Below are 14,008 nucleotides of genomic sequence, written 5' to 3'. Positions count from 1 at the left end.
TATTTTATCATGATAAAGGAGAACAGTCAATGAGTGGTGATACAAAGGGAACTTGGCTTTCCAAGCACCCTCTTTACTCCTTACTGACCCACACAAGTACATGTTGGGAAGAAGGTAGAAGAGTGTCAATTTCAGAGACTATGGCAATAAAGTGCAGGACATTATGGAAAGGAGGAGGTGGCTTAGGACGTGTAAATGTCTCCCCTCCCATGTGGTAAATTTGAAGGGACCGGAAGGAGGGCTAAGGTGTGGGATGACTTATGCAGATGCTCTTTCCTCCTTGCCTGTCATTATGTGTTCCGTCCTTATCCCAGAGAGAGAAAAATAATATGCACCTCAGGAGGGCAACAGCCAGAACAAACTGTCCTCCAATTCTCCCATCCAACAGGAAACTGTAAAATCACTGCACAGACCTAAGGATGTGTAATAAATGAAATCCGTAATAAATGTAATCTGTAATAAATGGAAGTCAAATTTTCCTTTGCATATTTTTATGCTGTCATTACAGCAATTTTCCTGAGATAAAAAGCTTTGAAGATGTACTTTTCAGATGCATTTTTCTTCACAATGATTACTGTCTCAGAATGTCATTGCAATTTCTTACTTTTTTAAAGCTAAACCTACCCTGTTTTCTCTTTTAGGCAAATATCAATATTCCAATGGGAGCCTTTCGGCCAGGAGCAGGTCAACCCCCTAGAAGAAAAGAATGTACTCCTGAAGTGGAGGAGGTGAGGAAAACTCAGCTCTTAGAACACAGCAATGTTTTTCCTTTCTAAAATCCTCACCAGAGGGCGCAGAGGCAAGGCAAGGGCTGGCTATCCAGGGCAAGGGAGGGGGCAAATGGTTGTGTGTCAAGGAATAACATACAGTATGTACGTTTCTTTAGTTGTCTTGCTCAGTCAGCCCTGAAACGCACTGCCTCCTCCCTTCCCTTCAGCCAAATTTAAGTACTGTATCTGGCACCATTGCTTGAAGGTACTGAGTTTAACTTCCAGTCTGTTGATTGACTGATTAATTGATTGCTTGCTTGATTGATTGTGTGTGTGTGTGCGTGTGTGTGTGCACGTGTGTGTGGTGGGGAGGATAAAGCCTCTGAGAAGTTTTTGGTCTAGCAGTAGTCACTAGATTGCTAAGTTTTCACTTGGGATCTTGTATCCAACTGAGCAGGATGTAATAATATTTAGTACAGCTTCTGATAAGTGGGAGTGCAGGAAGTAAGCCCATTAAATTATTTGGGGAATCAAATAAACAACAAACAAACAAAAACTCAATCTCTAAATGTTTCCTTTGAAAAGGGAACTTTGCAAGAGAGTCTATCAAGCCTCCATTTCTGTATTTTTTCCTCTTTCTAATTCTTTACTTCTCCCCCAAATTCAAGTACCCAGTCTGCTAAATTGGAGGCTAAAATTAATAATGAATGCCATAAATAGGGAAGAGTTTCTTCCTCAGATGTTTATATTTCTTACCGAATTGTAACTTTTCTGCTGAAACCTGGAAGGTCTGATTCTCAAAAAAGATAGTGAAGGTTTTGGAACATTTTATTAGCACAAGACATGGAAAATGGAATCAAATAAAGCCACAATGCATAGCAAACTGTATTTCATCTTTTTAAAAAGGTAAAAAGGCTTTTTAAGTTTACCAAGTGACATTTTTGGTATTTGTCCCAAAAGAATATCTATTATCATTTCAAAGTTTCCTAATAAAACTTTGTCCTGCTTGTAACCTTTTTTTCCTGTGAATATTCCTGATGTGGTCCTAAATGAGTGGTTCCAGTCTCCTATCAGTAGAAAGATAATTTTTGAAAGGAGGAGATGGGGAGTATTTGAGTGATATCATCAAGTGCTGGAATTTCAGCCACTAAGTCACCCTTGATGAATACAAATTTTGAACATACAAGTTGGAAAAACCTGGCCCTACCCTGCTTTTATGGTTACATAATCTCAAGTTCTGGTGCTGTTAACTTTGCCATCGAGTTAACTCATGATCATGAGGTCTCCATCTGGGACTTGGGCCAAGTATTTCAGAGTCTGTGTCTGCAAAATAGGATCCCCTCCATTCCTCAGAGGGTCACTGTGAGGGCATGATATAATGGACATGGCATAGTCTAGTAGGTATTCCATAAACTATTTTTCATCAATTGATGTAATTATCCAATTTTCATGAAGCACTCCTGGGCCTATTGTTTTTGCATATTGTAAGGAAAAGGCATGGGGAAGTAGAAGGGATGGCAGTGGAATTCTTCTATACCTTCATTTATCTGTAATTAGATTTTTCTTTGCTTCCTGTGCTTCCTCTTAAACTGTGTCTGTCACTACCATGGCAATCAGTCAGAAAGTAGTTTGACCCACTTTTCTCTCTAAATTGACTGGTTTCACAGCTGTTTTGGTGGCTCACATTTCATTTTCCACCTGTTGTACAGATGGCCCCTGGTTCTTCTTTGTCCAACTGGTACTTTCCTCCACACAAGGGTCTCAGGGGACTGGGGAAGCACTTTGCTCTCTCTTGCCTTGTATCTAATCTCATGGTTGCAGTGCATTCTAAAATAGACAAGAACTGATACAGCTTGGTGTGTGAACACCTACTTTATAATTAGCCACATACACAAATGGCCAACTAGTATTTTTCACAGGATGGAGGGAGTGATGTATCCACAAAGATACAAAGACCCCAGGGATGTCTCTTTTTTTTTGTCTTTCTTCCTTTTTTTCTTGTAACAACTTATTGTCCAACAGATGGAATGTTTCTTGAACTGTACCATACCTTTCTCATAGAGCTCATTGGGCAGGAGGGTGAAGCTAGTGATGGTATTTCTTTACCATAAAAGCAGAAATAAACTCTCAGGGTTTGTGGAGTCTTGGGGAGGGAGTGGGATCTAATGACTCAGTCTCTGGCCTGGACCTCAGATTAAGTTTCTTATGAAGACAACATTGTGCGGGGAGTAATTAGACAGCTTGGCTTGGCCACAGCGTGGGTTAAGTAGGATTTTGTCAATTAGCTTCAGGCCCCAGCCACATTTTAAGGCATAGTTTGAATGAGAAAATAAAATGTGGATTTGAAATAACGTATACATCCACATTTACTATCATTATCATCTGGTTTGCAAACTTGGAATTGCTTAATTTTGTAGACTTAAAATTCGTTCGTTGCCTAGCCTTGCATGAGGATAATTACTGTATAGAGATCATAACATACCATCTTTGAACAGAAAAGATCACCTCTATCACATTCAGGAGGTTCCCCATCTAAACTCAGAAGGACTTTTGATCCTGACACCCTCCCAGATGTGAAGAGGATGTTCCCCTGCAGGAAGCCAGAATGAGTCTTTGGCTGTCTGCCAAGGCCTGTGAGCACTGACCCTGTCTTTGGCCCACCTATGGTTTCTGGTAAGACCTTTGCTCTGCTCACAGAGCTGGAGTACACCCTCTATCTGCTTGGCCCAGCCACAGATGGGCATGTGCCCAACACTGAGGCCTTACAGCCAAACGTTAATAAACAGGGCTGGTCTTTTGCGTAAGACAATCAGCTGCTTGCTTGAAGTGATTTGAAGGGTATTGACAAGCCTCTACTAAGCTTCCCAAATCTCTCTTTTGACTGAAATACTATCATTATTAAGCCACAAAATAGCATGTTGGGATTTTCTGTTAATTATTTCCCTCTCCACCTGGCTCCTTTACAAGATGCAAACATTTAATTCTGGTCTAGCCACTTCCTAGCTGTATGGCCTTGGGGCAAGTTTCTTAGCCCTTCTGTGCCTGAGTCTTCTCAACTGTAAGACAGGGATGATAATAGTACCAGATTTATATGGTTGAGGTGAGGATTAAATGAGTTAGTACATGTAACTTAGAACAGTTAACAGTGTGCCGTTATTATTAAGTCTTTGGTGTTTGAGCATGAATGAGCAGGCCAGATTGTATTGTCCCACACAGGAGAGTTTAGGGAAAAACTCAGTAGGATATCTGGCAATAATGAGGGAGATGAAAGTGAGATCACTTGAATATGGTTCACTGTTTTGCCAAGTTTTACAAATACCCTGTGACCCCCAAGGGAAACATTTCCCTTCACAACAGCCATTCCTGAAACTGAGAATGCTGCTGTGGCTGATAAGCCTTCTTTTACATTCTCTTTATCTAAGCCAAAGAATGTCTTTCATGTCCCTTCTTCATTCAAATATCCACTTACAAAATTAAAAAAGGACATATTTATTAGCCAAATGGGGCCATCTGGAACCCTGTTTATGCCTTAACTTACTATAATTCTTATAATTACAAATTCATAAAATAAATGGAATCTGACTCCTGTTATGTTTTGAAAAGATGAGAGAAGATTCATTTAAGAAAATGCACCATTAACCCCCTTCTTCCTGAGTCAATATCATATCTAATTACTAAATATATTGAATTATAATTTCCCATTATATGTGACTTTACAAATTAAGTGGTGAAAGTCTTACGTTGATAAATAGAAAAACACAATGCATTGAAGTTTTAATAACTTGAGAGGAAGGTGCCTATTAAATATTGTTATTAACCTGCAAATGTTCACTTCAAAAATTTTTGCATATAAACGTAAGTACAGACATTGGCTTTAATGTGTTAAATATGCCAATATAGAACATTTTGATGTTACAAAGTTAGTAAATGTGACTTATCCAGGAACTTAACAGAAGGAATTGGAAACATTTTTCTCTTTCATGCTTCTTTATTAAGATCTACCCACCTAAGAATTGAACAATGAGAACTCATGGACACAGGAAGGGGAACATCACACTCCGGGGACTGTTGTGGGGTGGGGGGAGGGGGGAGGGACAGCATTAGGAGATATACCTAATGCTAAATGACGAGTTAATGGGTGCAGCAAAACAACATGGTACATGGATACATATGTAACAAACCTGCACATTGTGCACATGTACCCTAAAACCTAAAGTATAATAATAATAAAAATAAATAAATAAAAAAAGAAATTAAAAAAAAAAGATCTACCCACCTAACAGTCGTGGAAACATTTATAAGTGAGGAAATATTTTTCATTTCACCACTACACGTATATAAAACACACACACACACACACACACACACACCGCACTTCATAGCCTTGTTAAAAAATTCTTTCTGAAAGCATAGCAAAGAACATTTTGGAATATCTAGTCCTCCAAGTGGATGCTTTACAGTTTTAATTATTGTTTCTAAATCTACATTTATAAGTGATAAATGTGTGTGCATGACAAAAAACAGCTGATTCTAGGGCTCTGTACACTGACCCAGGGAAACAGTATTTTCCAGATATTTACAGCAGGTATAGTCTACATTGAAATACTTTATCATTTTGTTTGGGTGAAACGTTAGCTATTTCAACAGCACTGTACCAGATTTAAAGAAAATGACTGTAGGAAAAGCCATTAGCCCTTAGTAGAAGAACAGCACCTCAATATTTTATGGCTACTCATCCTCTCCGATAAACAATTTAAAAACATTTCTATAAAGGACGTGTCTACTAAGTAATTTGTTAGTTTGGGGAAGCTTGAATACTTTCTTCCTTTAGGTTCTAACCAATTTGAGAACTAGACATAGGATCCAGACAGGGATTAACACATACCATCAGCTTTAATACCCAAATGACAGGGCTGCTGGTGGGGGTTGAGGGTAAGGGTGGGGTGGAGGCGGGGCATAGGGCATAGGGCCCACCCTCTCTGGTGAGAGGCAAACATGCAGTTACTTATTTATTTTCCCGGGAACTGTACTGGTTCACCCAGTTGTTGGCCAAGCAGATGGAGATCTGCGTCAGTCTGTGTTAGTTTGGGTCCTTCAGGAAACTGACCCAAAGATATTTGCTGGGGAAAACACTTGTAAGGAAAAATGGGAGGGAGTTGCATGAGGCTGGGAGGGAGAGAGGGATAGAGGGTTGGGTGGAAGCATCTCAGACTTCAGTGCCCTACTGAGGCAAGTTCTCCAGGTGAAGTCGCTCCGCAGAGGAGTCCCAAGTCTCCCAGGAATGGGCCCCCCTTAGAATTCCTGTCGCACTCAGTCATTGGCTACAAGCAGCCGTGGGAAGTGTGACCTCAGCGTGGTGATGGATGGCTGGATTTCAATGTGAAGCAGCTGGAGCCGTCATTCAATTATCCTCTCTGCAGTAAACTGATCCGAGAGGCGAGTTCTCAAGGCTGCCACGGTGATCAAATGTTCCTCCAACACCTTTCCCTGGGGCCATAGAGAACATATCCTCCCCTACCCACCACCTCTAGCAAACAGAAGGAATGGGCTAATAATCAACTTTTTTTTTTTTTCTGTATAAATGAGTTTCTGAAGTTCTCAGAGCCACACACAGCAACTGATCTTGTTTTATAGTTACCATTATATGTGTGTTTGGTGTATGTACATAGAGGCATAGATTTTCATTATGGTACATTCTTGGGATTGATCCAAATAAACAACAGTCAACAAGTATGCGTGTGCACCTCTGCGCCAGATATTGGAAATGCCACAAGAAAGGATAGGATGTGGGTCCTGCCCTAAAGCTGCAACAAAAATATAACATTCAATGAAAGGAAATTTAAAATACTTCCCAAAGCAGGAGAGAGCTGGGCTTCCTCTGCCACTCTCTTTTGTCGTGCCCATATTCAAAAAAGTTTTGCTTACGTTTGTTTCAGTTTGTTTATGCATCCCATGCTCTAACATTGTACAAACCTTTGCTGTCAGGCATATTATAATTGTCCGATTACAAATTAAAGTCAATCTTGTAAGATGCTTCTCTTGGAAACACAAATCTTTTGAACTAGTAGTAATTTTTGTTAGTTATCAGAAGTTGAACGTACTCTCGTGTTTTCTAAGTTATGTGGAAATTACTTGTTTTCTTCTTCCAACTTTATTCCACACTTCACAACAAACTTTACGAGATTTTATTGAAACTCTAAGGCTGTCTCAACAACACAAGGGACAGTCACTCTGCTAGAATCACATTTTGACATCATTGTTGCTTTAATTTTTTTTTTCTGGTTCATGCTTATGGCCCAAAGAGATCAAATGTGTTTTTTGGTGAGTTGGATTTCTTCTCTTTTCTCTTCAGGGTGTTCCTCCCACCTCGGATGAGGAGAAGAAGCCAATTCCAGGAGCGAAGAAACTTCCAGGACCTGCAGTCAATCTATCAGAAATCCAGAATATTAAAAGTGAACTAAAATATGTCCCCAAAGCTGAACAGTAGTTGGAAGAAAAAAGGTGAGTGAAAAACTATCTTCTTTGTCTCAAAAAGGCTTCTGTAAAATGTTTTAAGGAAGCCTTTCACAGAAGAAATCTGGAATTCTGCAAGAGTTCATTAAATACCAGGGGCCTTCAATTTAAGTCAGTATTTCTGGTGCAGTTTTCTGGTTAAGCCAAGTTTTTGGGCCTGTCTTATTCCATCATCAGCCATAGATCCATTGAGGATGTTAGCCTGCCATTCTCTTTCTGATCATCCTTCTTAGTTGTGGAAGGATGAAGTTGGGAGAGGAAAGATGCTTGGGAAAAGGCCTTGAGGTTTTGATCTTGAGGTCCAGGCAGCCCTCCCTCACTCCATGCTTCAGTTTCCTCACCCAGGTATCACAAAAAGCAACAAGCTATTCATGAGCTGGAGGATCAGAGGATCAAGGAACTGAACAAGTTTGGGAGTATAAAGAGGCAGAGACCCAGGAGTTCAGTCCTTTAATCAAGTAACCCAGGTGTGTGTAAGGCAGACCAAGAGGACGCCATAATGACTCTAGGTGTGGATGAGGTTAAGGGTAGCTCAAAACTTGTATGCTTCCTTACAAGGCACTGCAAGCAGGGATTGTGACCTTATTTTTATTTTAATTGCATCTGTTCAATAATGATCCCCTCGTGAGGGTTCACACAACCCTCCACCTGGCTCCTGTGGACTGGTATGGGAATTCTGCCAGCAGGGGAGTGTGGAATTGGCCCAAGTCATCCCTCTTTCTCCTAGGAGACCCTGGGAGCAAATCTACCCTTTTCCAACATTACTAAGCCCACAATGTACAATCTATTCCATTTCTTAAGCAGAAATTTAAGTCTAGAGGAGAGGAATCTGTATTGGGAACATAAAACAGGTTTTATCTGGTTGATTGTCCATTCATTCATTTGGTCACTCACCCATTCATTCAATCAATATTTATTGAGTGTTCACTACATGCTGCACACTAGAAACATTTATTCATCACTTACCATGAGCAAGATACTGTGTGAAGAGCATTATGTCCATTGTTTCTTTTAAGCCTCATGATACTCAATTATTGTTCTCATTTTTGAGATGAGTCTTAAAGAGACTGAGTTTCCCCATCTATCATGTATTCTAAAAATGGAGTCTGCCTTCAAAGTTAGTGCTATCACCTACTTGTTATATTGCTTCAATCCCTTCCTCCTACCACACCTTACAGATGGATTGCATGCTTCCTGTTGGTGTTGGGGTGAAATCTTCTGACTGGATGGCAGAGGCAAGCAGTGGGGCGGATAGGGCCCCGCTGTGTCTTCTCCTCTAGACAGAATGAGGAACAGAACGTTCTGTCAGACAGTCCAGAGCATTGTGGCAGTGTTATTTATGTTACACTTACACTGACTTACTAGGATGTTTGCAAGTTAGTTCAGCCGAAAATATTTTATAGTTAGAGAAAGAGAGGAGCTGTTTCGAGTTAAAATAAAAGAATAGTATCTGATGTTTTCAGCACAGTTACATAAAAGAACACAGGAGTAAGAATAAAACAGAGTGGATCTATGACCATAGACTGAATCCCAGGAACCTGGATGGGGACAAATTGCTGTGAGCAGGAACTAACCTGACGTGTGGCTACATGCACTTGTTGCTACTGATGACAAAATGGAACAAATTGATGACTGAGTATCACACTCAGTCCTGCTTCTGTTGCCAAGTTGAGATGAAATCTTTCAATATGGTAGGGATGAAGCTTCAGAACTTCCTTGTTAGAAAGCCTGGAGAGGGGAACTTAACTTTTTGTAATATTTATTATCATCACCCAACCAAGGCTGTTCAGTTGGACACATGAATTTTTAATGCAAACTTTAAAGGTTTTTACTTTTATGAAATCCATGTTGACCTAAATTTAACCTCAGTTCCAGTTCCAGAAGAATTTGGTTTTGAAGATTCAGAGGAATGCGGTTTTAAAATGAGCTTAGAGAGGATCTTGCAGTGTTACTCAGCAGTGGGGTTGATTCAGTAGCCTTGGCTGTGTGATTACAGGGAACAAGGAAGAATAACAACTCAATCAAATATTGAAAATGTACCGGAATATCCAGAACACATTTTTGTTACTTTATTTTCTCAGAGAAGACTTTAATGATTCTTCTCTCCTTAACAAATTCTAATGTAAAACCACTGAGAGAGACCTATTTTTCCTTATTCTTACAGTAATGTGAAAATCTAAGTTGTCAGGGTAATTGATCTGAATTCCAAATGAGTACAGTCATTGTTTTAAGCCAAGGAATGATCTTTACTTTTTGTAGCAAGCTGTTTTGCTTTTTACTTATTTTTTTCCTGCAGATATATTTGGGATTTCGAGACTTCAGTAGTCAGTCTGTGGTCGCAGAAGGAGAACATTTCTTAACATTGATAGATTCAGTGAACTCATAAGCAGTAAATACCCTGGACCAGCCATCAATTAACCCTTCACTGGTTGGATTGATTTTTTTTCTTCTTGGGTCACCACTTTGTCACCCACCCTCACTCTGTGTTGTCCAGTTATTTGATCAAACAGATCATTGGTTTGAAGATTAAATAAGTCCATCATGTCCATAGTGTCAAACACAGTGAAAACCACAAGGTGCAAGGTCCACATAATATTATAACTATTATGGTACTTAGGCACATAAGACAGGTTAGCATCTCATTCTAGCCAAGATCAGTGCCTCCTTTTGTGTAGGATTTCAGATTCTTTCCATGCCCTGTGTCATGGATATAAGTGTTCATAGAAATCAATTAAAAACATTACAGAACAAGAATCAGAAAGGCCAGTGACTACCCCGTTGGGCACCAGAAATCATGGCTTATGGAAAAGGACTTGGGGCCTAGACCCAAACCGGAACCAGACCAGGCAATATAGAGACAGCACATAACAAATCAAAGCCAAAAGACACAGGAGTGTCCCAAATGGGGCCCCAGTCCAGGCTGGAACTGGCATGGGACAGGGAAGGTAGGATGTTCAGCCACATAAATTTTGGAATCCTCCTGGCTGTGATTTAAGGTAGCCAGATGGTGACTTAAGAAAGTCCAAGAACCAGATGAAGAGGCAGGACCAGTGGCAAAATCTAGAAACCAGATGTCCTCCAATATTTCTAATCCTGCTTGTTTGCTGCATTATCAGGAATCCTTCAGGGCCACTATCAGAAGCCACTGTCAGCTTGTTTGCTTACAGTTGTAGCAGACACCACCTCAGGCTTCATGGACAAAGGTCTGAGGAACCTGCAGAATCGCTCTGGGCTGGTGTCCAAACAGACTTTGTGTCCATTTCTGTTTGCTCCTGACCCTTAGATCAGAGCATAGGTACTCAGTAAAGAATCCTTGAAACTAGCTTCTATACCATGGGTACTTTCTTCTTTCTGTAGTAAAATGTATACATATAAAACTTGGTCCCTGCTCTCAGGATACTTAAGTCTTGATGGAAAGATAAAATACTTCAAAATGTAGCTAATAATTCAAGAATTAGATAGCAGCTTAATTATTAAAGATATCCCAAGGCTGTTTATGACCCACTAACAACTAGGCAGTAGAGAAAATGTTATGACTTTTGAGGGGCTAAGGTATGATTTGGGGTCAGGGATAATTTCAAAGAGGCAGTGGGAATGGAATGGTTTAAACAGAGGCTCAGAGATCACCTCTGGACAAATGGAGCGTCCAGGGTATCGTTAATAATTAGACCAGTCTAGTGAGACTAAAGAGTTCCTCTAGGCACTACGTCTTAAACTTTTGGAGCATAACAAAATAAAACCCCACAGCCTGCCTACACCATCTCATCTCTTTTTCCAGTGGTAAAAGAACTCAGTGATATCAAAGAATTGAAGAGGAACAAAATAAGTATCAAAGTGGTAGTGATGCATCAATTACAAGAAAAAGAAATGATTAACAAAGGTAAAACCTAAGAATAATTCTACAATGACGCTAATGAGCACCAAGAAAGTCGCAATTGAAAGCCTTGGAACTGATGAAGCTCTAAAAAGAAATTCTCATTCTTAAGTTTCAAGAATCCCTTCTCTCTGTGTTGGACATTGCAGCATGGCCACATGTGTGGCAGTCAGACTTCATGATTATATACTAAACTAGGGTTTTAGAAAAATGCAAAATTTTAGTGATTCTTGATAGCTCACTTAGTAGGTTTTTGTTGTGTACAGAAGTGAAAATCTATGGAATTAATCCCCATTCGTCATTAGGAACTGAAGAAAGCACTTGTGTTTTTGTATCGAGAAGTCTTTTGAGGTCAACCAGTGGGCCTTGAACCATACTTTGAGAAACACTGCTGCAGGGCAGTAAATGAGAGTGAGTTGTAATGGTCTGCAGTTCCTTTGTACCCATACACAGCCTCATAATCTCAAGTTAGTCTCTATCTCATACCCCACATCAGCTAGCCAGCCCTGATTTTGGATTTTGTAGATTTGAAAAGAATCTTTATAATGCCCTGTTGGGGGAGGTGTGCCCTTATCTTAGTCTGCTCGGGCTGCTATAACAAAATAACATAGACTGGGTGGCTGAAACAACAGACATTCGCCCACTTTTTGATGGGGTTGTTTGTTTTTTTCTTGTAAATTTGTTTGAGTTCATTGTAGATTCTGGATATTAGCCCTTTGTCAGATGAGTAGGTTGCAAAAATTTTCTCCCATTCTGTAGGTTGCCTGTTCACTCTGATGGTAGTTTCTTTTGCTGTGCAGAAGCTCTTTAGTTTAATGAGATCCCATTTGTCAATTTGGGCTTTTGTTGCCATTGCTTTTGGTGTTTTAGACATGAAGTCCTTGCCCACGCCTATGTCCTGAATGGTATTGCCTAGGTTTTCTTGTAGGATTTTAATGGGTTTAGGTCTAACATTTAAGTCTTTAATCCATCTTGAATTAATTTTTGTATAAGGTGGAAGGAAGGGATCCAGTTTCAGCTTTCTACATATGGCTAGCCAGTTTTCCCAGCACCATTTATTAAATAGGGAATCCTTTCCCCATTGCTTGTTTTTGTCAGGTTTGTCAAAGATCAGATAGTTGTAGATATGCTGCATTATTTCTGAGGGCTCTGTTCTGTTCCATTGATCTGTCTCTGTTGTGGTACCAGTACCATGCTGTTTTGGTTACTGTAGCCTTGTAGTATAGTTTGATGTCAGGTAGTGTGATGCCTCCAGCTTTGTTCTTTTGGCTTAGGATTGACTTGGCAATGAGGGCTCTTTTTTGGTTCCATATGAACTTTAAAGTAGTTTTTTCCAATTCTGTGAAGAAAGTCGTTGGTGGCTTGATGGGGATGGCATTGAATCTATAAATTATCTTGGGCAGTATGGCCATTTTCACGATATTGATTCTTCCAACCCATGAGCATGGAATGTTCTTCCATTTGTTTGTATCCTCTTTTATTTCATTGAGCAGTGGTTTGTATTTCTCCTTGAAGAGGTCCTTCACATCCCTTGTAAGTTGTATTCCTAGGTATTTTATTCTCTTTGAAGCAATTGTGAATAGGAGTTCACTCATGATTTGGCTCTCTGTCTGTGATTGGTGTACAAGAATGCTTGTGATTTTTGTACATTGATTTTGTATCCTGAGACTTTCGCACATGAACAGACACTTCTCAAAAGAAGACATTTATGTAGCCAAAAAACACATGAAAAAATGCTCATCACTGGCCATCAGAGAAATGCAAATCAAAACCACAGTGAGATACCATCTCACACCAGTTAGAATGGCCATCATTAAAATGTCAGGAAACAACAGGTGCTGGAGAGGATGTGGAGAAATAGGAACACTTTTACACTGTTGGTGGGACTGTAAACTAGTTCAACCATTGTGGAAGTCAGTGTGGCGATTCCTCAGGGATCTAGAACTAGAAATACCATTTGACCCAGCCATCCCATTACTGGGTATATACCCAAAGGACTATAAATCATGCTGCTATAAAGACACATGCACACATATGTTTATTGCAGCACTATTCACAATAGCAAAGAGTTGGAACCAACCCAAATGTCCAACAACGATAGACTGGATTAAGAAAATGTGGCACATATACACCATGGAATACTATGCAGCCATAAAAAAGGATGAGTTCATGTCCTTTGTAGGGACATGGATGAAACTGGAAAACATCATTCTCAGTAAACTATCGCAATGACAAAAAACCAAACACCACATGTTCTCACTCATAGGTGGGAATTGAACAATGAGAACTCATGGACACAGGAAGGGGAACATCACACTCCGGGGACTGTTGTGGGGTGGCGGGAGGGGGGAGGGACAGCATTAGGAGATATACCTAATGCTAAATGATGAGTTAATGGGTGCAGCAAACCAACATGGCACATGGATACATATGTAACAAACCTGCACATTGTGCACATGTACCCTAAAACCTAAAGTATAATAATAAAAAAAAAACAGACATTTATTTCTCACCATTCTGGAGCTGAAAGTCAGAGATGAGGATGTCAGTATTGTTGGGTTTTGGTGACGGTTCTCTTCCTGGCTTGCAGATGGCCATATTCTTGCTGTGTCCTTTGATGTCTCTGCCTCTTCTTATAAGGGTGCTAATTCTATCATGGGGACCCCACACTCATGACCTCATCTAAACCTAATTACCTCTCAAAGGCCCCACCTCCTAATATTATCACATTGGGGATTAAGGCTTCAACATACGAATTTGGGGGAGGGACACAAACATTCAGTCCATAAGAGTCCTCTTCCTCCAGTGCTCTGCCCCATCCCTAGCATCTTCTGTTTATCCTGTCACAAACTTACTGAATTGTAATGTATTGGTTTTCTTGTTTACATCTTCCTTATGATGCTATCGCATA

The 14,008-nt window shown here is 40.1% G+C and overlaps 1 protein-coding gene across 5 annotated transcripts in view; it reads left to right on the top strand.

Annotated features, from left to right (window-relative positions):
• SMPX (small muscle protein X-linked) overlaps positions 1–14,008 on the top strand; it is a 66,972-nt gene that overhangs the window by 26,438 nt on the left and 26,526 nt on the right. For 4 of the 5 annotated variants that reach the window (XM_063635269.1, XM_055268917.2, XM_055268916.2 and 1 more), the window contains 2 exons: positions 642–728; positions 7,063–7,211. In XM_063635269.1, coding sequence (XP_063491339.1) covers positions 642–728; positions 7,063–7,197 — 222 coding nt within the window. In that variant the 3' untranslated portion in view covers positions 7,198–7,211. Of the gene's footprint in view, positions 1–641; positions 729–7,062; positions 7,212–11,001; positions 11,129–14,008 lie in introns of those variants that run through there. The other variant, XM_055268919.2, reaches the window with a different exon arrangement.

This window comes from Symphalangus syndactylus, chromosome X, assembly GCF_028878055.3.
Source record: "Symphalangus syndactylus isolate Jambi chromosome X, NHGRI_mSymSyn1-v2.1_pri, whole genome shotgun sequence".
In the NCBI taxonomy this organism is placed as follows: Eukaryota; Metazoa; Chordata; class Mammalia; order Primates; family Hylobatidae; genus Symphalangus; species Symphalangus syndactylus.
Note: the sequence above shows the minus strand (reverse complement) of the source record. Positions and strands in the feature narration are given on the sequence as shown.